This window comes from Aedes albopictus, chromosome 2 (assembly GCF_035046485.1).
Source record: "Aedes albopictus strain Foshan chromosome 2, AalbF5, whole genome shotgun sequence".
Lineage (NCBI taxonomy): Eukaryota > Metazoa > Arthropoda > Insecta > Diptera > Culicidae > Aedes > Aedes albopictus.
Window position 1 is genome coordinate 459,080,406 of NC_085137.1, and position 23,208 is coordinate 459,103,613.

The 23,208-nt window shown below is 40.6% G+C and overlaps 1 protein-coding gene across 1 annotated transcript in view; it reads left to right on the top strand.

Moving 5' to 3' along the window:
* Positions 1–22,275, top strand: part of LOC109418953 (GATA zinc finger domain-containing protein 10) — a 567,982-nt gene extending 545,707 nt beyond the window's left edge. The window contains exon 3 of the mRNA XM_062853956.1: positions 22,086–22,275. Within this exon, the coding sequence (XP_062709940.1) occupies positions 22,086–22,138 (53 nt within the window). The 3' untranslated portion in view covers positions 22,139–22,275. The remainder of the gene's footprint in view (positions 1–22,085) is intronic.
* Positions 22,276–23,208: the final 933 nt, after the last annotated feature.

Sequence of the window (23,208 nt, forward strand, 5' to 3'; positions counted from 1 at the left end):
AAGAGATTGTCCATGAATTCATATAGGTATAATTCGTTTAGTTTAGGTAGATTATTTAACCGAAATGATCACGTCAAACTATTTTTATGATTTATTGATGTTCATTAGCAAATCACTTTACAACAGTCGTGAAGTTTTGTGTGAAGAATTTTAATTGATTCGTGACACTAAGGCCGGAACAAATCTCATTTTCTTCTTTTGTCACAATACTCGTTGGCTCGGTAAGGGGGAGGACAATAAATAATAAATGTATTTGACGAAGAAATACCCAAACAATTCGGCAAAATCTATAAACTCATCGGATTTGTTTAGAAATTTTCTGTGCAACTCTAATTTCCCCTTAAAATGTTGAAATTTCTTGAATATTTTATTGGTGTCCCCCCTCAAAATGTTGAATTTCGACCAAAATTTTCCGAGGGGGCGGTGACATAAGAGAAAATCGAAATTTGTGTCAGCCTAATTAACATTGAACAAACAATCCCATTGTGAATTACTACCCAACGCCTGATGCCCAAACACCCACAACGCTTTTCTCTAATTTTAGCTGTAGGTATCATTTGGTTCAATAATTCGTTTCACCCTTCAGCAAGCATTCTCACCGAAACAGAGATAGTATAGATACTAAGAGGAACCTGTCCGGCGTCGTCAATTCTACGACTCGTAAAACACCCAACAACCGGGAAATGATTAATCAAGCCATCATCGCAGTCGTACCCGTCCGTACAATAATAGATCACAAACACAGACATCAAATTCAGACAAGACAAGTCATCTCAAGCAGGCTTGAGATGGGAGTAGCAGACGCCAGTCAGTGGAACACGGAAACCGGGACCGGGCAATCAATCCAAGAGTGAGTGTGATTAGTGTAACAACAATCCTCGTTCCTCACCGGCCGCACTCTACTACTATTTAGACAGAGTGATGCGGAGGTAACACGAACCAGCCGGAGTTCGCGTTGAGGAGGTAGGCGCGAGGTGTGACATACACGTGTTATCACTTAAAGTCGATGGCGACGAAGGTGGCGGCGGTGGCTGTCGCTCGAAGTGGCGCGAAGAATACCCTAGTCCGGCTAAGTCCGATATGATGATGATGCTGAACGCTACTAGCTGATTCGTCTGCGTTCGATTGGAAGAGACAAGCCAGAAGCTTCGCGGGATCATAAACTTCAATTAAACGCCACCGCGGATATAAATCAAACGACGACGGTGACAGGGGTGCTGATTCCGCCTCATGTGAGGGTGATCTGTATCTACCTAAGCGGTAGGAGTTCCTTTCCTGTGTTGTTTGTCAAACCGTCGTCGCGTCGCGTCGTCGTAAATGCCTTAGGGGAAATATGGTGACGAAAGTGGGGCCTGTTTTTTCCGAGACGACCCAGAAATTGTTGGGATGTTTTCCAAGGCGGGAAAATGGGAGTAGGTCTTGACCTAGATTTCTTGAGGAGTATTAGAATACTGTATCGGCGTTGATTCTCGGAACAAATAGACTTTCTTGAGAGTCTAATAGCAATTACAACATGATGGTAGCGCTTAATCAAAAATATTGATGCGTAATATCATTGTTGATGCACTTCATCGTTGAGCGCCACCACTTGAAGCCTACCACTCTAAGATCTCACAAGTTATGCAATTGCAGCTTATATACAGTACAAATACAATATCAAGCACAAAGTCTACTTCTACTAGATAAATATAAAATAACTTTGATATGTCTAACATAAAACATTTTGGTTTTATAGCTTCTCTTGATTTTCATTAGATGAAAACTTCTAACAAGTGTTTTGGTTTCGTTTATAGCACAGACAAACAGACGTAACACCTTGAACGATTTTCATGGAAATCCATCTCCCAGATCACACTACCTGGTGGAAAAGTTGCACGAGTCACTGTGTTGTGTAATATCGTCAACAGAAGGCGTTAGTGTTAAACGTCAAACGCATAGGAAAACGATGCGCACGCCTCGGATTGTGAAAGCCACAACTATGAAAATTTAAAATGATCGTTAAAAGCGTGGTCGATGGAAATTTCTGTTTGTCTGTTTTTATAGTTTTCTTGTTATAAAGTTTTCTTACACTCACAATATATACATTCTGGCGAATAGAAAATCCTGAAACTGGCAACTGGAATTGCTAACCAAAAATACTGGCAACACTAGAAAAAGTTCAAGCTTCCGAGCCTTTGTGTTTTCATAATGTATTTTTTTGCATCTAGTGAAGTCGATACTCAAGGTATCTGAAATACAAACTTGATGTTTCTACTTTAAATGTTTCAACAGTCCGCGAAGTTAGCTGAAAAATGTCGCGTTCTTTCGTTTTCCGAATAATCGAATGATATCTGAGAATTCATTAATTTAATATCTTCAGGGTTACAATACTCCCCTCCAATTCAAGCTCTCTCGATTGATTCTCTTGACAATACTCTGATAGTTCTATACGCCGGACCAGAGATGGAAACACTCTCATCGTGAATCAACTCGCGAGTGTAAAAGCAACAAACGGTTTACTCGCGGTGCCGAGAATAAGCCGTGTGTGAGTTTATTCGCACCCGCTTGCTTCACGAGTATGAAGCAAAACAAAAACAAAAACACTCATGAATTTTTATTCGCGAAGAACAAGTGGAGATGCGGGAATTGCATTTTAGTGCGATTTTAATAGCAAAACAAGTAATTATCCATCAGATAGTAGTGTTTTGTACTTTATTGTTCCTGAAAAGTTAATCTGTCGGCCGTGTAAATTCGTTTTTTCACAAAATTGAAAAATGTTCAGAGCTGCTTCGCGAATCAATCACGAGTGCGACCAGCTTCATTAGCTCGCGAGTGAAGGAAGTGCGAATATATTCTGGCTTCTGTTGTTCACGAATAGGATAGCTTTGCGTTTGTGTCTACTCTGCTGCATTCCTCACTGTTTTCCATCACTGCGCCGGACTGTAGTATAATTACAGTAGGTTTTCCTAGTTGGATACTTGGTGGGTTACAATTCGCTTAGTTGAATGTACGCCGTATGAAGCATCCTTCTTCACTGTCCTGGGCCAATCGCCAACGGTTACTTACCTTACCTTACCTTACCTTACCTTACCTTACCTTACCTTACCTTACCTTACCGGTCAGACTGAGGCCACAGTATCCTCTGCTGTACATAGGAGCCGTCTCAATTCTACTAGGTCCATGGCTGTCTGTCTGCCGTTCCGCACTCTGCGATGGGTCAGCAAATCGACATCCACTTGATCGGCCAACCTAACTCGCTGCGCACCACGCCTTCTTGTGCCGGTCGGATAACTCTCGAGAACCATTTTAATCGAGTTGCTATCCGACATCCTGATGACGTGACCCGCCCACCGTAGCTTCCCGATTTTCGCGGTGTGGACAATAATTGGTTCTATCAGCAGTTGGTCCTCTGTACGTTGGTCCTCTGCATAATCTGCCATAGCTGGTCTCGATCGATTGTATCATACACCGATTTGAAAATCGATGAACAATAGATGTATGGGCACGTTGTATTCGTGGCATTTCTGCAACACCTGGCGGATGGCGAACATCTGACCCGTTGTAGCGCGTTCACTCATGAATCCAGCCTAATATTACCCCACGATTTCTCTTGCAATCGGTGATAGACGACGGCGTAAAATTTGAGAGAGTATCCTGTAGGCAGCGCTCAGTAGTGTGATCGCACGATAGTTCCCGCAATCTAATTTGTCGCCTTTCCATCCATTCCTCCGGTAAAACTCCTCCTCCCAAATTTTGGTAATGATCCAATGCTAGTGCTCTCACCAGTGCTTCTCCACCGTATTTTAGAAGCTCGCTTGATAGTTGATCTGCTCCAGCGGCTTTGTTGTTTTTCAACCGGCCAACCTCCTCCTCAATCTCTTGGAGGTTAGGGGCCGGAAATGTTTCATCCTGCTCACGTAGGGTCTTGTACCATTTGGGCAGGTGTACCTATTTTGGGCATTTGCCATTATAACTAAGTCAATATCAAACCAATTGATTTGAGATTTTGTAAAGAGTTAGATACTGTACGTGCCTAACTCTATACAAAAATTCAAATCAATCCGTTTGAAATTGACTTAGTTATAGCGGCAAGTGCCCAAAATAGGTACTCCTGCCCAAATGGTACAAGACCCTACTCCTAGATCTGTTACAAAAAAACGCCAACGGTGTCGAGTTATAAACAAGAAAGAGCTCGTAATTCATCCGACGCTGCCATCAGACACCAACAAGTATTGTTCGCAGAATCTTGCGTTCAAAAACACCAAATGCTATCCGATCAACTACCTTCAACACAAGTGGCAACATCGTGAAGGCTCTACTATCTCAACGTATTGTCTATCCGGTTGAAATGAAGACAGACAGATCTAGATGCCTGAAGAACATCAGAGATGTATTGCAAGCATAAAAAAAGGCCAGTCCTACACCACAGACAAACAGACGTCTCACTCTACTCACTTTCCATCTTTCCATTTATAACAGGTTATTCAAACATTCTGTAGTTCGCAAATCGCTCACTCATGGCGCTCGCATAGTTTTTGCTCCTGTTTGACGTTTGCTCACTACCGCTATCTACTAAGTGGGTTTGCGAACCACAGCGTAATTAGCATTGGCCGATTATGTTTTCGTGACGATGATTTTTATCGCATTTTGTTCCAAGTGTTACGTCTGTTTGTCTGTGCCTACACTATGCAGCGCTGTATAACATGATTGTCGACATCTTGTACCAACCGATCAGTTTTGTAACGGGTGTAGAAGAGGATCGGTGGAAATGGCTTTGCTGAGAAAATTGTTGCCACTCCATGGGTACTTCACGGCTTGCGATAAAATACAAACATTTCTACTCTATACCCTGAATGGAAACCTTGGTTCAAGTGCCAATACTCGCTCTGATATAAAAAAGCAATGAATTATCCATCTTATTTCAATTACATAAAACATTAATTCCCAGTATATTTTATTGAGAAACGAGAACATAGAAATTCAGTATTATCCTAGGCATTACTCATGTAATAGATGTAATACATTTTAATTTTTGAATGTAACTGTTTTGAATTTAAAAAAAAACATTCATGAAGCTTTTCCGCACTGCTGCGGAATAAAAAAAAAGTTGAAAATTCAGTGGCAGTTACAGCTTGAGAGCTTGAGCTTGATTGACCGCCCGTAGATGCTACTCCTGTATCGCCAGACCAGCTACACTCACACAAGGATTCAATGAGATTATCTGCCTGGGACTAGCAGGCATGTAATCTATTATTTTTAGGCGACAATGGCGCCTGCCACATCGGATCGCAGGTCAATGTGCACCGAAAAAAAAAATTCTACTCAGTCGATGAGTAACGACAAGTCAGTTTCGTCGACCGCGAAGAGTTAGCGTAAACTGGAGTAAGCTCGCATGATGACAATGAGGTACTTTTACTTAGTTCATCGCGTTCACTATCGGTTACTGATTTTTGAGTCAAGATTGAGCGAATCGATGTTCCAAACTGTCAGATCCGGAGATAGACGAAAAGGCAAAACAAAAGTTTGCTCATAGCGGACGGCAGCGGCTGCAAGGAAGTTACATTTTTCTTCAATTTTTTTGTTGGAAGAATTAATCAGTTTTTGGACCAATAAAGTGATTTATGACTTCAGCAATTAGTAGTGCTAGCGTTAGTAATGAAAAACCACTACCTGCCGAGGTCATAAATTATCTGACTCTGAATGAAAGTTCCAACCACATTTGCTCAAAAACTAAGTTGAAGCAACTCACGGTCGATGTTGAATGCCGTGAGTTGACTTTACTCAGTCTTCATCGACAAGAGCAACAACTCAAAATTGAGTAACTTATACCTTACTCAGTTTTAGAGTTGTCCAACTTTTAACAAAACTGAGTCGGATCCTACTTAATTTTGAGTAGATTTTTTTCTCGGTGTGGGGAAGGGATAGGAAGTGGTGATAGCAATCGTTTGTATCCACATCAGACCGAATATATCTCTGCGTCTGTACAAACTCATGCCGATGCCGGAGTTTTGGTGGGATTTGGTTGGCAGAGGGTTCACACATTGGTGCGTGGATGCCAAGCGTAAGGCGATAGATTAGTGCGATTATTACCATGAAGCTAAAGCATCATAGTTCACTTGATTGCACAACTTGTAGGCGTTATCTGATAGATTGCCACTGTGCTGAGAAAGTTGAAAGCAAGGGAAACGGCTTTTCAACCGTTTCTGGTTCTAGCGGTCGCTATGAACATACATGAATTGTATATATATATATAGAGGAGAGTATAGAGTAAAGGGTGTCCACGATGAAATTGGAACACAGAAAATATTGTATAACTTTTGATTGCGTTCGCCAAAATAGCTATTTTTTTCTTACCATGAATAGTATATTATGTGTAGCTAATACCATTAAATTGCCACTTGAGAATCTTGTGCAAAAAAACATTTTGGAAAATATCACTTTTTTGCCGTTTCAACTCTGGCGGTGAAAAATACTGAACCGATTTCAATGAAAATGTTTATGTACGTAAAGTATGTATGTAGAAGTAATTTGTCAAAATTTCATTCAAGTTGATCATACCATTAAAAAGTTATAGTCATATATGTCGCACTATGTCACAATAAGCAGATGTGGTTTTCTAAAATTTTCTAAAATCTCATTTTATGATATCGACAATATCTGCGCCAATTCTCAACTGATTTTAATGAAAATTTTATGGTATTAGCTACACATAATATACTATTCATGGTCAAAAAATTAGCTATTTTGGCGAACGCAATCAAAGGTTATACAATATCTTCTGTGTGCCAATTTTATCGTGGACAACCTTTAAGTGGATAGAAAGATACAAAGTAGAAGGAAAGGGACGGGCCAGGGATTGAATCCAGGACCTTTCTCATATGAATTAGAAGTGGTAGCCACTAGACCACCAAGCCCGTCTTCAAAATTCAGTGTCAGTTACACTACCAAAATTCAGTGTTGGTTACACTAGCACAATCTTCAGCCAAATCACTAATCAATGACCCAAATAGGTCAAACGACGTCGAAATCTCATCAGCAACCCGTACACTTGATATCGATCCATCAGTCTAATTAGTTTCGTCGGAAAACCGTGTTCTGTGATTATCTGCCGTAGGCCATTTCTTTCCACTGAAGCGTACGTCGCTTTGAACATATCGTGTGGCAACAACGAAGCTACTCTATGCCCAAATTCGTCAAGGAAATTTTCATTACGACAAGTTCCAGGCCGGGAATCGAACCCGTCATTGCCAGCATGGTATTGCTGGATACCGCGTGCTGACCACTTAGACTACATTTATGGATTTTTTGTGTATACATATTTACTGCAGAATGTAAACATACTTAACTGAACTTCTTAACAACTGAAAGTGCTCCGCTAAGCAAAACAGCCTAAAAACCCCTAGTCTAGGTAAATCTGGGCCAAACGGCTACCGCAAAAAAACAACATCAACTCATAAAAGGGAACGGCGACGACATTAAGTCATTTTAACGAGAAAATTTGACATAATCAACGCAAAATCCGCCGGCGGCGTGGCGGCAACGGACGTTCGTTGGCTGTGGTGCTACACCCGGTAAAATTTTCGCATATACCTCCTACCTATCTAACGCAACGCACAGAGCACACTAGCTATAAACGGGTCGACTAAATAGATTCAAATGGCAGGCGGAGGAAACGCCCTTAGGGTTTCCAGTAGTAGTGGCAGTCGCGTCGCACTCAGTAGCAACCAGCAACGTCGGAGATTAATCATTTCGCGATTCCGACCCACCTACCCTACCTACCTACCACCGAAATAGGTGGCAGTGACAATGATGGCAGGCGCAGTTACGAGAATCTTGGATCTTTGAACCTATTTTTGAATCATTTCGTCGCAGTCGGTTGTCGGTCCATCGTCAAATGCAACTCAACTCTAAAAGCTAGGCTAGTAGTCGCTAGACGACGTGAGCTAATTTGTCCCAAATTGTAAATCATTCGGCGAGATGCGTTTCTCGGCCGGGCTAACCGGGGTGTCGTTAAAACCCAACACTTCTGGCACTCTAATTCGGGAGTGGGATTTGATTGCGGGAGCGCTCACAAATGGGACACGGCGGCGCTGCTGATGGTATCACGTGTGTGCACCACGAGTTGAGTAGTTCAAGTTCTATGCTGGCTGCTTCACGGTCTTGGTCACCCAGAACGAGGAATTGTGTCAGACGATGTTGAGCTGGTTTGTCGTAACTTTTACCGGGGTTGTCCAATTAGGATTAGTATTGTCGGGCCGCCACCAAACCGGACTTCGCACAATCAAGTCGCGACGCGACCCAACTCGCGACGTTTTTAAATCATGTCAAAAATAGGGCGCATCCTTCCCGTTGTTGTCAGCAACACAGCGCACTAGATGCGAAACAGTTGCGACACTTGTAGACTAAGAAAATGGCAATTTTTGATTGAATGTCGGTCTTGATTCCAACCGGATAGACAATAAACAAAATGCAATCAGCGATCGATGGTATGGAAGCGACAGTGGATTCACGGATAATCGAATGGAATAATGATCATAATTGATCGAATTTGTCCAAACTGGAACAGCATCCGTCAAACTGTCAATTGTGTGTTGAAATCATAACACACTGTACAGTGGGCTGGGCTTGTTGTACGAATGCCACACAACGATTCCGTCAAATTGACCAAAAGGAACAAAATCTAGATTGTGCTTGGGGCTAAGTGTAACTAAATCTGCCACAATTCTTGATCAATCACCTTCAAAAAAGTACGAAAAATCTGTTTAAAAAAAACGAGTCCCAGAAGAAGGTCCCAAACGGACCGAAACGTCAAGACAAATAGCAGCTTTTTTTTACTTCTGCTAATACAAAAAATTCCTCTAGCATAATCTTCAGACTACCCAAGTAACAATCCTAATTCTATTTGGTTTTATTTGTTTTTATGATAGTTTTATCGGAACATTGCATATTCTAGTTGATCTTATCGGAGTTTCAGCTGAGCATAACTATTCTTCATCAATATGTGGTTTTAAAAACACCTCCAAGAATACTTGAGGTTCAGTTCATAAAACCATAAACACAACAAGAGCTGTTGAACTTATATTCAGTTTTATAAGGTTCTTGTAGTTATCTTCCATCATCCGTTCTTGATCAAGAGCAACTGTTCTCGCATGAGAACAGTTTGGTACATGAAAAATACAAGAAAAAACTCAAGCATCAGATTTTGATTCTCATCGTTCCATTATTGCTGCCAATCAAGAACACCTACCCGGAAACCCAACCGCGACGCGGTGCAGTGCCAAGTTCCTCCGGTTGCAGCATCTGAAATGAGGTTGGTTTGGTCATCCAGGACGTCGATTTTCTTGTAATCGGGAGTCAAATAATCGACCTGCAAAATCACTTACCTGTTGGAAATGCTGACCGGAGGAATAAGGCGCTGCACCACATCAAGGTCGGTTCCCGAAAAAGGTCTGCCTGGTTGGCAACGGTACCGGGCTGATGATTAAATTTATCGCACGAAGTTCACAAAATCCACCGCGGTGCGATAATTTATTGTTTGTTTACAATTTGGCGTACATGATTTATGACGTTCTCGGCGGAGTTTGCAAGAACGTTATAAACCTGAGTAGTCTTGAATAATACTTCTTACCCTTGCATAAGATGAAATAAATTTAAGACGTTCTTGATGGAGGCCAACCACGCTGCAATGAAAACGTTATAAATCCTAGTATTCTTGAGTTATGCTTTTAGCTCTGGCATGAGTTGAAAGAAATTTAAGACGATCTTATGGTGATGTTGATTAAAACCATCGATGATGGACCGACCACCGGCCTAGATTTCAATGGAAGCCATGTTGAGAAAACTCATGAGCAATGTTCGCATGACCAGGAATAATATTTTTAAATATTTTATTAGTGCGTTATAATGGAAGCGCGTTGCAATTTTTGGAAGTATCTCGCAACATATATACGATGAATTTTGCTTGGCATTTGGCATCCTTGCTACATCCCGGAAATATTTCCAATTTGTGTAATAAATTAATCCCGATTACAATAATGTGTCATTTTCATTGTGTTTTTAATTTCAATTTAATTCACCAAACTTTTCTGTCGACATAAAAGCTGCATCAGCAACAACACTGACAAATTTATCATTGTTTTATCGTGCACTTGAAGAATTCTACAAGGAGAGAGCAATTCGCCTTGAGGACAACTTGGGAAGTACAACAAGTTTTAAGAGAAATTTAAAAACAACTCTCCAAGAGCATCTTAGGATGGGCCTCTTTGATCTTATGGCGGGTTTATGGTTGAGCTGATGTCGTGTTGTAGAGCAATTTGGTTTATGCATGGTTTTAAAGAACAGGTGTTTAAGAATACTTCAAAAGCATTATAAAATTAATTTTGTTACTTGGGTAATCAGCACACAATCTATCACCTTACACCTGGCATCCACGCACCAACATGAACCTTCTGCCACACAACCATTTCACAAAAACACTCCGACGTCCCAGCATGAGCTTGTGCAGACATAGTGGTGCAAACGATTGCAAGCATAACTTTCTTCCCCTTCCCCATATTGACCTGCAACCTGACGTAGCAGGCGTCATTCTTGCCTAAAAATAGAAGAGTTTCTATTGTGAGTATCTGGCGATACTGGAGTAGCATATACGGGCCCACAGCCTTAGGTGGATGACCTAACGAGCGCCGTGTAACATCCATCGATGATTTGCTTACCCTTTAAGGTGATACGGGACGCCGTGTTAACTTTGCTATCTTCCGTCTCTTTCATCATCATTACCTTAGAAACTTTGACGATGCAAAACTCTAGTTCCAGTGGACTGATCTAACCGAAAATTTAGTCGATTGTTCATCACATGTAAGCACACAGATGATCAATTTTCCAGCCCATTCCATGCAGTAGAACTTGAGATTTGCATCTTCAAATTTTGAAAGCAATGACTGATGATTCTGATTGTCGGGTGAAGCCCGTAAAGCCTTAAGCTGATTTAGCCTCAGTGAGATCATGGATCTCCCATTCAACGGCTTAGTTTATAGTAAAATTAATGAACAATGTTTCGTGTGAACAAACCAGTATACATTGACTAACCTGAAAAAAAACAAATGGGATAAACGTCAAAATTGGAACATTTGATTTGCTGTTTTCCCCACAGTTCCGAACAAGCAAGATACCTGTCAAAACAACAAGTATTTGTCACTTTGGTATAAAGTTTTGTATGAAAATTTAATCTCCATTTTCTCCCCGAAAGAGAAGAGAACGGCAACGAATGGGAATCAAAACAAACCACCGGAAACTATCAAAATTGTGTGAGAGAGAAGAGGTGAAGAACGTGAGTGAACCTAACGTTCATTCGTGACGTTATCGTGCAAAATTCAATACATCAAACAGAAAATTAGGATGAACACTAAAATTAAACAAATACGTTGTATGTCTAGTCTATGTATGTATGCATGTATAGAGATGTTATTTTTTTTTCTAATTCACGTACGAGGGATATTAAATTAGAGATGTTTCGAGAAAAAAATATATTTATGCAATTCAGTATCATAATTCCTATTTTATATAACTCCTTTTGGTATCATAATGGCCAATTTTTCAGAACTGGTTCATTATGCAACTGAAATGAGTTGCATAATGAAAAATAATTGCATTATGTTCATAATGCAACTCAAATCAGTTGCATTATGAACATTATGCAACTCAAATGGGTTGTATAATGAAAAAATCATTGCATCATTGACTCGTGCTGAAAAAAACAACTTTTTGCAACTCGCTACATAAATAACTATTTTCGAATAGTTTCAAAAAAATTCTATTTAAAATAGAAGCGTTCGAAAGCGATGATTACAAAAAAAAATCTATTTGAAGAAAACTTAAGAAGGATATCTTCTCAAGGAAGGCGTACGATGTTTTTTGTATTGTGTCCAATTCTTCACATGGGTTAAACAACGAAAACAACATGCTAAACTGAATTATGCCACGGTTCGCTTGGTTAATCGGAAAGAATGCATACACGTCGTTATCGGAAATATGAGATCAATCGGTCACCATCGCCGCTCGTTCGATCGGGGGGTGTTCAGCTGAACCCAAACCGATAAATTCTTACGAGCAGTTTGCTTTGACGTGGATGTCTAAACAAGAATTGGATCCACTCTTTGTCGGATGCAATACAAGGAAGTTGCTCGAAGTTTGCTGTTGTCACCAAGTGTGTTATGACCGCGATCATTCCGTTGATGGGTTATGGGAATGGAATTTACCGGAATCACGTTCGCAGGGAATTCGAGTTGCAGTAGACTAGTTATGTAATTCCCGTCTATCTAAGCACCGACCTATAATGATCGGATTTATTCTTGCACCTCGCCTAACGCCTCATGGCCAAATTAATATCAATTACTAATTTACACTAGTTCATCATTTAAAAAAAATGTAAAAGAACTACAATTTCCTTAAAGTACTAAGACTGAATAATTGTCGCTCGAGTGCTGTTTCCGTCTAGTTCATGTCTATTTGGGCACAACCTGAATTCAATTCCCGGCACACCTTCTACGTGACTGTCACTATGGCACACATGATGGCCAAGAATTATGATTTAACCGTAGGTGTTTATTCAAAAATTCTTCACAATTCAAATAGAATCGCGCGTTCAAAGTAAGACTGAGCAGAAAGTTTTAATTGACATAGATGTAGCCTTAGAATAACGACCAAAATATTTCAGTTTATATTTTTGCCCACCTTATGCCATCACAGTGCAACGAAGAAATCTTTCTCTGTGGTTGTGAAATACGATGTATCGTTTGTAGAAAATCCACGCACACGTTTGCTTGCATTCACCCTAGGCGAATACAACTTGCTGTTTACATTTAACTGACGGGAAAACAATGTTTTATATGATTATTTGAACAGCTTTTGCTGCATTCTGCAACAATGAAATCCAACTTTGAAAACTCGTAAGTGGAGTGTAATTTCGCGTAATTTTTTCGATTTCCAGTGCTGATGAGCCATTGCCAAAGATAAGTTGGAATACCTGAAATTATTGGCATTTTTTTCACCTGATATGACGGGAATTAGCGCTTATGACGAAGTAGATATCTACTCTAACTAGATCGAACTGGAATGCTGATTCAAAGTTATTTGGATGTTCGCGAAATAAGGAAAATCGTTCAACGAATAATCCATGGTCTACTTGGTCGATTATTATTGTAATGACCCACTTGGATTACCGAATGTTTCATATTAAATAAGTTCAACAACAGCAACATACATTTTTCTTGTCCCATAAGATTTCCGACTAAAAGTAACGATAGACTTTCCCAAGACGGCGAGGCGACCTTGAAAGTGAGTTTCGCCCAAATGGAAATAAATGGTTCCGTCGAAGCACCCACTCACGCCCAACTAAATAGGGTCTGGGACCATTTGGGCAGGAGCACCTATTTTGGGCACTTGCCACTGTAGCTCAGTCAATTTTCAGTCAATTAACTTAATTTTTGGAATACGATTAGATACGCACAGTATCTAGCCATGTACAAAATTCCATATCAATTGGTTTGAAATTGACTGAGTTATAGAAGTAAGTGCCCAAAATAGGTGCTCCTGCCCAAATGGTCGCAGACCCTATGTACGAACGACAAAAAAACGAAGACCAGACGTGACGTTTCGATGTCACAACGCAACGTGCGGTTACAGTTTCAGTGGATAGCCGACAGCCGCCAGCTGACTATGGAAATGTTAAATAATGTTCGTTGATGGGGGAGAGAGGCGAGCAATGAGAGTATATTACAGGTGAGGAAGAAGAAGAGATGGCTATGTATTAGTAAGCAAAGAAAAATGTAAACACAAATAGTGACGTCACTATTTGACACGCGTTCTTATGGGAGCTCGCTTTGCTTGTAGTAGTGACATGTTTTGCACCAAACACGGATCTCACGCACACAAAGCATCTCTTCCACACCTCCATTATACTCTCATTGAGAGGCGAGGGCTACCTCCTCCGCATGTTGAGCAAGTCAATAATCAGCTGGTACCTACCCGGATAAAAACTGACCATAGGGTGTTTGGTGAAAACCATTCCTGCACCATACAGTGTACCAGCTACAATAAAGTGTATTGTAATGAAATGGCTCGCTATACTATACATTTACATTGGATTTTTATGTAAAAATATATCATACTGTTTTTCTTACGTTTGAACCATTCACTTTTCCGAAACATTATTTTTCCGTGAATTTTTAATTATTTATTCAGTTTAAGATTTTTTCCGTGCTTTGTTTTGTTGATGTTTGTGACTTTTTTTATGCAAAGGAAAGGAAAGAGAAAAAAGTGAATAAGTTGAAACATCGATTTAAGGGCGGACGGGACGGTCGGGGAAATATCCGCCATTGCTCTGTTGCTACTAAGATGGTAATCTCAGATTCTACTTCATATTTTGCAACAAAAATCTATCACTGTGTATGCTCACTTGCAGTGCATATGCTGATTGTTTTTCAGCATCTTCAGTGCGATAGAACTCGAGATTACCATCTTCAAAATCGCGAGGCAAATTGTTAGAAAGAGAGGCAAGATAGGAAAAATAACACGGCGTCCCGTTTCACCTTAAAGTCAATAACATGTTTAAATCAGTGGTAAATCAGATGTCCTAAGAACTGCAGGTCCAAGCAGGGTTCCAAGAGATATGGTGTGGTATGGTAGGTGTGTAGGGTGCGATGAGAGAAATACGAATGTAGGCCAACCCGGAAAGATGCAGGTCAGATTACCGTAAATCAGTGGATGAGTTCAACACTATTCTTTCGGTAGTTTTCTCGTCTTCTCTCACTTGCCTTCGACCACAATCGAATCAAATGCGATTGACAAACTTTATCTTTGACGTAGAGCCATCTTTAACATATGGACTGAACCAGTCTTGTAAACATTCGACATTTTTCACTACCTTCATTTCGATGCCGCAGTCGGGTGTCAGCTTGCTCTGTTACATTCATGCGCTACTGTTACCTCTTACACACAACACGAGCGGTAGGACGAAGGTCAATAAACATAGAAAAGGGCCAAATTAATGTCGTCTGACACGATGACATTTGTCTAATTCTAGCTTTTCGCATGGATTTTAGCCAATTCCGATTATGAATGTTAATATTAGTTTATTCTTGTTTGTTGAATTGAATACAACACACATATGGCCATCACAGCTCTCATTGTGGAAGAAGACAGGAATAACAAAAGCCGAACCGTCTCCCGAAGACGCAATCGTGGTCAAGTGCATTCGTTTGACATTTTTGTTTCGTACGGTAGTTTGATTGCTTGTGTTGCGAATGTCGGAGTCAAAGGCAGCCGAATATCGACGAAAAGGTGTAAATGACTGTGATCTCTAACAAGACTGGACTGGACTGAACACTGAAATGACTTCTAATATAGGTTCGTCTGCTGGTTCGCTTTTTAACCTAACTTATATTTGAATCGAACTTGACAGTTTTCCATGAGTTGTTATGTATTTCAAACTGTAGTCAAACTGGTGCCTCAATATTGCAATAACGGTTAAGCACGCTGTAATGATACTTATGTACCTCGTCACCCACTTCATGCAACTACATTAGTGGTCTAATAACACTTAGCGCGCTCGGCATAGTTCCATCATGCCGCTCAAAGTGTTGCCACAAATAATGCTTAGTTTGCAAAACCCAGTTATCTGGCTGGTGGGGCATGGGAGCCTAAGCTTCAACTGTTCATGCAATCAGAGACTACTCAGACTTAGACGTGGGCGATCGTGGGTTATCGAAAACGCTCTGGAGAATTTCCAAAGCGCATTCTTATAAATCTAGTAAGCCTAAGGTGCCATTAACAGGAGGAAAATGACAAGATAATATAACAATATATGGTTTATGTAATGTAAAACAATACAACATAACAAAAGAGAACCATTCCAAAACCATTTGATTAAATGTATAACCAGTAGTGAAATTACAATTAAAAACAATTTATTTACGGTACATTTTATTGTTTGAGACCATTCATGTACCATACAATGTACGGTATATTTAAACCCACGTATCAGTATTTTGAACAATTCATTAACAATAAAATGTATGGTTTTGCAAAAAAATATATATGGAGAAAAATATATTTTTATATTGTTACGATACTTAACAACCTGTATAATATATTGTAAAAATCTTATTTACAATTCACGGTATAGGTGTCTACATTACATCTTATTGTTTTTGTATTTTTTATTTTTACAGTGGTGTCTATTGTAAGAATATGGTTCTAAATAGTACTGTTACAATACAACGTTCGGTTTTTCTACTGTATTTTTTATTCGGGTACTTTCCTAGGACAATGTGGTTTGGTAATGTTACATTAAGTTTGACTCGGTTTCTTTCTAGGTTATGGGACGTATTGTCAGAATTCTGTAGAGGATTTTGAATTTACCTACCCCGTTGATTTGAACCGCATCTGATGCAAACCCACGAGGCTAATTTAAATTTTAGTAACCCTGTGGGCATCTACAAAAAACACTGCTGATAGCCCTATTTGCTGTTTTGTTTTGATTCTGCGTTCCGTTTCACCCCGTTCCATGAGCAGAATGACGTTTGAACCATTTTTAACTCGATTTCCAGTTTGAACAATGTACAGATTAGCGGGGGTCAAATTCAACAGCGTTCAGCGTTCAGACACCAACGGGGGTAGACGGTAGAACTCTTATTTTTACTTCCATAAGGAGTCCTCTTGACAGTCTTGACACATTTCTTTATCAAAACATCAGTTTCAAGTAGCAATATTAAATCCAATTAGTTCTGAAGAGGTTATAACACCTGTCATAAATCCCCAATTATTTTATCTAGGTTTAATATGAATCTAAGGACATGCCCGAATGTATTTCAGCAATGAATGTTAACTGTGTTCAAAAATACTTAATGTCTATCATCCAATTAAAGGTATTAACTGGAAATCATAAATTCAAGATGTAGAAAAAGGGGTAAACGATGAAAACATGTGCGTCATCCGGTTTACTTTTTTATACAATCTTTACTTGGGCGCCACGTGTAGCCTACTGCAATCAAGATTTATTATAGGGCTGCAAAAAAGCCGAAAAGAATGCTAATTTTCATTTCACGAGAGTAAGGATGCTTCTGCCAGGAAGTTACCTCACCATGACCATCATAAAAAAACATCATAGTCCGCGAAGAATTCCATAGAATTGATTCATCGGTTTTTACTCCAATTTCTCGGCTCACAGCTCATGGTGGCCCATTTTTCCCTGACCCTCACGTCAAAACATTGCTGCATGCGTAACCCCCGACAAGTGGAAAACTGGGACAAATGACAGACAGAAGTTTGTCACAATTCGCGCGCTTAGAAGCCCGCAAGTCGTCCTGTCCCGCCGGCCGCCGATCCGATCCGCACCGAGACATGTGTGTCCGCATTTGCATTGCTTATGCTAACTAACTATACGCTTCGAGCGCGTGTATGTCATACGACCGTCGACCACCGCGCGCACAGTTCAACAACAATAGCAAATACCTGAACCGAAATTCCTGGCATTCCCGAGGCTGATTCTGCCTGCAGCTTTCCTGAATCGAGAGTTGACAGTTTTGTTTGCTAGCTGCAACATTCCGTTTCTATTTGTTTTTTTTTAATTTCTGTAAAAATTGATTACTCTGGAATGAGCTTTCTGATGAACCAATGCACGTGTTCACCCGTTTGAATTTTGAGCGGTGACCATGAACTTAGCCACCGATAAACCTAATTCACTCGGTCCGAGAATGTTGATACTAGCGGGGTTATTTCCAATCGGAATCTGCCAATCTTGATAGGCTAGAGGAACTGGATGAATTTAACGAAGATAAAAAGTAGATTCTTCATATAAAAAATGCAAAAGTGACAGATGCTTCATCCCCATTCACGCTAGGTGAACCAGTTCCTCTAGCCTATTTGAAACGGCTCCGTTCTAGTGTCAACATTCTCGAACCGAGTGAATTCGGTTCATCGGTGGATAAGTCCGTGGAAACGAGTTCATTTTCTGTAAACATGGCACCGCTCAAATATCAAATAAGTGAACTCGTGTAGAGGTCCATAACAAAGTTCATTTCTAGTTTATCGTATGTATTTGGACTTTCGTATGAGAATAAAAACGAAAGTAGCCGATTTGACCCACCCTAAGATCTATTGAAAATGTCTGGAGATGCTCAATTGGGGTTTTAAATTAAGAAAAATCTATTGATATTTTGATTTTATACGAAAGAGCACCTTTTTCTGAACCACCATGATTTTTTTCAGATTTTTAGAACTTCATTTTGGTAACTAAAATCGATTTCGAAGGAATTTTTCGAAATCACCTTTTGGCAGCTGGCCAACTGCTTGACAGCTCCGCCCAGTACAAAATGCGACGAGGGGTGATTCGACAAATCGCTTCCATACAAACTTCTGAACTTCTGAACTGATTTTTGAATAGGTTCCCGGGCACCAAAATTCATGAAAATTTGGATTTCGGCTCAGTTTTGCATGCAGATTCTGAATATGGAATTATCTCAACACCGCTAAAGAAGCCAATTCTCATAATCGTCGATTATTTCAGCGAATTTCACTGAAGATTTTTCAAAGTTTTGGTTTAATTTACCGTGAGCTTGCAACTACCCAACGTGCACTGTACTTGCAACTGATGTTTGTGCAAAACAAAAAATAAGTCACCGCATTAAAAACGGAACAGGACGAACAAAACGGTTTCGAGTTGCATGTGGCATCCGTTCAACGGTGGCAAATTTCGGCGGTAATAATCTCGTGGTGGTTGGCATTTCGGCACATTCCGCAGGTAGTTTATGACACTGCACCCGTCCATCCGTATGGACGAGATAATTTTGCTGCTACACATTTTTTGTTCTGGGTGCAATGGGAAATCGCTCATCTGTTTTGTTGGCCGTTTTTTTTACTGTCCCTCTATGATTCCGAGAAGAGAATGTGAAATTAGTTGTTTTAATCGCCGTTTGTGGAATACATCTATTCATTCTTGTTTTTAAATTTTAGTAATATATTTGAAACAAATTGATGTTTCATGTTTTTTCTTAGATTTCTCACAAGCACAAATCAAACGTCAATGAACTTATCCACCGATGAACAAAATTCACTCTGTCCGAAAGTTTTGACACTAGAACGGGACCATTCCTAATCAGATTTGTTCAGTTCAATTCTGATTGGGAATCATTCGATTCTGATTGGAAGCGACCCCGCTCTAGTGTCAAAATTCTTGGACCACGATGGATTCGGTTCATCGGTGGAAAAGTCCATGGCTTTATCCACCGAGAACCGAATTCACTCGGTCCGAGAATTTTATCACAAGAGCGGGGTCGTTTCCAATCAGAATTGGAAGATGAATGAATTCGGATCATTGGCGGATAGACTAATGCCGTTTTTCTTTTTGAACCTGGGTTGGAACTGGACTGGCGGAAAATGTGTAAACAAACAACATCAAACAAACTTTAGTACAAGTGAAATCGAAGTCGGGTTGGGGTTGAAACTGTGATCTGATCCAGTTCCAACCCAGGTTGGAACTGGATAATGAAGAAAAACGGCATAAGGCACCGATGACCCGAATTCATCGCGGTTCGAGAATTTTGACACTAGAGCGGGGCTATTCCCATTCAGAATTGTTCAATTCTGATTGGACATCGTTCAATTCTGATTGGAAGCGGCCCCGCTCTAGTGTCAAAATTCTCGGTCCGCGATTAATTAAGTTCATCGGTGCACTCGTCTATGTGCTATGGCCTTATCCACCGATGAACCGAATTCACTCAGTCTCGGTTCGAGAATTTTGACACTAGAGCTGGGCCGTTTCCAAACAGAATTGGATCATTTTGATTGAAAACGGCTCAGGTATCAGAAAGCCATCTCCAGAGACGCGTTATCCTCCATTTGGGACATTTGTGTCATCGCAATCAGGTTGCAATCAGAGCCCGAGAAAAAAAGCTGCGTTGCGTGTGTCTATCCAATGCCGACCAGGAAGTGCCATCAAGTGACAGCATTTTTTTTTTTCGGTGACAGTTATGCGCACACGGACCCGGTCCGGTGTGCGCTCCAACTGTGTCTGTGACGTGCGCGCGCAAAATCGCCCAAAAATATCATTCGTCACCAAATTTCTGTCCATCTTCGCCCGCCCGAAACTCAAAGCAGGAAGTGCGACGGTGCGGTGTACCGTTCGCTGTGTAGTCAGTCGATACGCATCTTTTTTTTTCGACCCACGGTATATGTTCATTATCGGAGCAGGAAAAAAAAAACAAACAAAGGGTTAGCGAACCCCGAAAGCATTGCGGCGCGCACGCGGCAACACGCAGTAGGCCGCGATCTGGCGCTGCGCGGCAGTGTTGTTTTGGCAACACGACGACGACAATCGGCGGCAAACAATATTTTTTTCCGAGCGCGTAATGATCGTTTTCAGTTGTTTGAACTTGCTCGATTCCTATATCTGCGGGCGGCGAAACATTGATCCACAACGACTGGAATCCGCCGCCCAACAGCAGTGTTTGCGCACAGCAACCAACGATCGGAATGACGTCGATCGATGTTTGAAAAATAGCGCCGTGTGTTTTATCCAACAATTCCGGAACAATATAAAGTAACTGGGAACCCGGGTAGAAGGTGAACGGACCCACCATACAAAAAAATTAAAAATTTCAAATCAAATGCTTAACCTACAAACTGGCAACACGGCCAAGCCAACAACAAAATGTCCTTCAGCGATCTGATCGCAGCAAACGGGTATCATTTTCGACTGGTCTCCATTTGACAGTAAATTGGTCTCAAATTGACTGATTACATGTCGCATCCTCTCCTAAAATCGACGCATCATTTTGACAGCTAGCGATGCGATAGCTACAAAGTTGTTGCACTTGGAATTAAGCCGCTTGGAACAATTATCGAGTGTCTACTCACTGTAATGAAGTTTACAGATCGCGTGAACAAGTCCACTTTTACTCGGGCAACCAACAACTCAATCCAAGTAGGTTTTCCACGATTGTTCATTCGCGTCGATCGGAACCGTGATGTTTTGAATTCCGGTCCTCAAACATATAGCAAACAATTTTGGAGGCAAGAACCCCCTTGCTAGTACATGAACGGAAACAGAACGTGATTGTTGGGTGGTTTTGGTCGCGAAATTTTCTTCTATTTTGATTTGGGCACATGACTTAAGTAGGAAGTGGGTATACGATTGGGTTGTTTTAGCTGACGATGTTCGGTTGGTATGTGGACCTTCATCAAGCAGGGCAATTCGCTGTTCATTGACCGGGTCTGATGAGTGATATCTATGTGAGTGATGAGTGATTATCGCTTTTAGTAAGAATGAGCCATTTTACGAGACGTTTCGGATCAGCTGATCGCTCATTTTATGAATGAAAATTTGACAGGAGGTTGCGCCCAAGCCCGTGAGTGTTAATATCAATGAGCCATTTTACGAGACGTTTCGGATCAGCTGATCGCTCATTTCATGAATGAAAATTTGACAGGAGGTTGCGCCCAAGCCCGTGAGTGTTAATATCAATATCAACACTGTTGTCGTTTCGTAAAATAGACTATATCAACACTGTTATCGTTTCGTAAAATAGACTATAGGCCTTTTCATTTGACAGGTCCGTGTATGCCACTGTTTACAACTGCCAAATAATGGCGCAAAGACAGAGCTGTCATTTTCAAAGGAGAACTGTCAAAGGCCAGATAAAGGACTTCTGATTAGTTATGGTCGTCCAATTGTGAAATGACGGTTGGAAGAATAGTCCGCAGAAGATGGTCGAAGGCCAGCAGAATCGACCGAAACGTCCGGACAATCTGGTAACATAAAGTTTATCATTTCTCGCCGAAAACCAATCAATGAAAAGTTAGCATATCAAATCGCGGCGATCGAACAATTGGTACCATCGATTAGGACTATAGGATATTTATTACAATTTGAACGCAGAGCAAATTAATCCACCCATCACTAGAAATTGTCTAAATGATATTCTAAAATGGAACAATTTGCATTATCTTGAGAAGACAATGTTTCTACACTGTTTATCATTTTTTTACCATCGAACAAAACAACAACATAACAAAAATACTAATCAATGTATATTTCCAACTTATCATTTCAGGTAACTACAGTTTCTCGCCGTTTTGCCATGGATGGCAAACAGGTGAGTATTGATGTATCCTTCATACACAGCTCTGCAACTTTCGGATAACAATTACAATCGAAATATTCCCTATAAAATCTATCCTCAAGACTGATTTGCAGTTCAGAAACAATTTCTCGTCTATCGTAACCCCTCCCAACATTTTATAAAGCTTCTGTCAGGATCGTGGTCAGGATTTAGTCCGAAAAACTCTTTCTTAAAGCGCAGTTTCGAGTTCGAAAGGAATCGCTCAAGAAACTTTCTCCGGTGACTGCCATTTGAACTGTCATTTCTTCGCTACTGCGTACTGCGATCGAAGAAAACCCGGTTTCTTGAGCGATTCAGGCAAGGAATTTCCCATGCATCAAGATAGGCTGAAAAATTCCTTCTTATCTGCAAACAGCGCTTAAACGTCAAAACTACACGGCCATTTGTTTCCCGGGTTATTTCAAAACATTATTGCGGATTTTTAGAAAATTTTCTACTCTGCGGTAGCCGCCGAGTTCTACCGCAGCTGTCAAAGTCCTACCGCAGCCATGAAAATGATCGTATCATTGAAAAGTTTGGTCAAATCAAAGCATGCTTGCAAAGTGAAATGTTCTGAAAAGCAACAACAAACAATGATCATCGGCGTCGTATCCAAGGCTTGATCCAAGGTATCCTTGGACTGATTGATGATGCATTGGTGAAAATCATCAGTCTGACAGATGCGGTAGCTTTTCAATCTTCCGTAAAGTGGAAAGTTTTCTCTAAATTAGCAATACCAAGGTTACAATTACAACTTTGTTCATGATGTGGAGAATCATAACAATCCCTTTGAACGCTTGTAATATTTAATCGCTACTGCTTCAACTTCAACAACTGCTTCGAACGCTACTGGTTCGATTTCAACAATCCTTTGAACGCTGCTGGTTCGATTACAAAAATCCTTCGGATGCTTCTGGTTCGATTAATCCTTCGAACACTGTTGTTTCGATTACAACATACCTTAGAACGCCGCTGGTTCGATTATAACAATCCTTCGAATGCTGCTGGTTTGGTTTCAACAATTCTTCGAACGCTACTGGTAAGGATTCAACCATCTTTCGAACATTGATAGTTT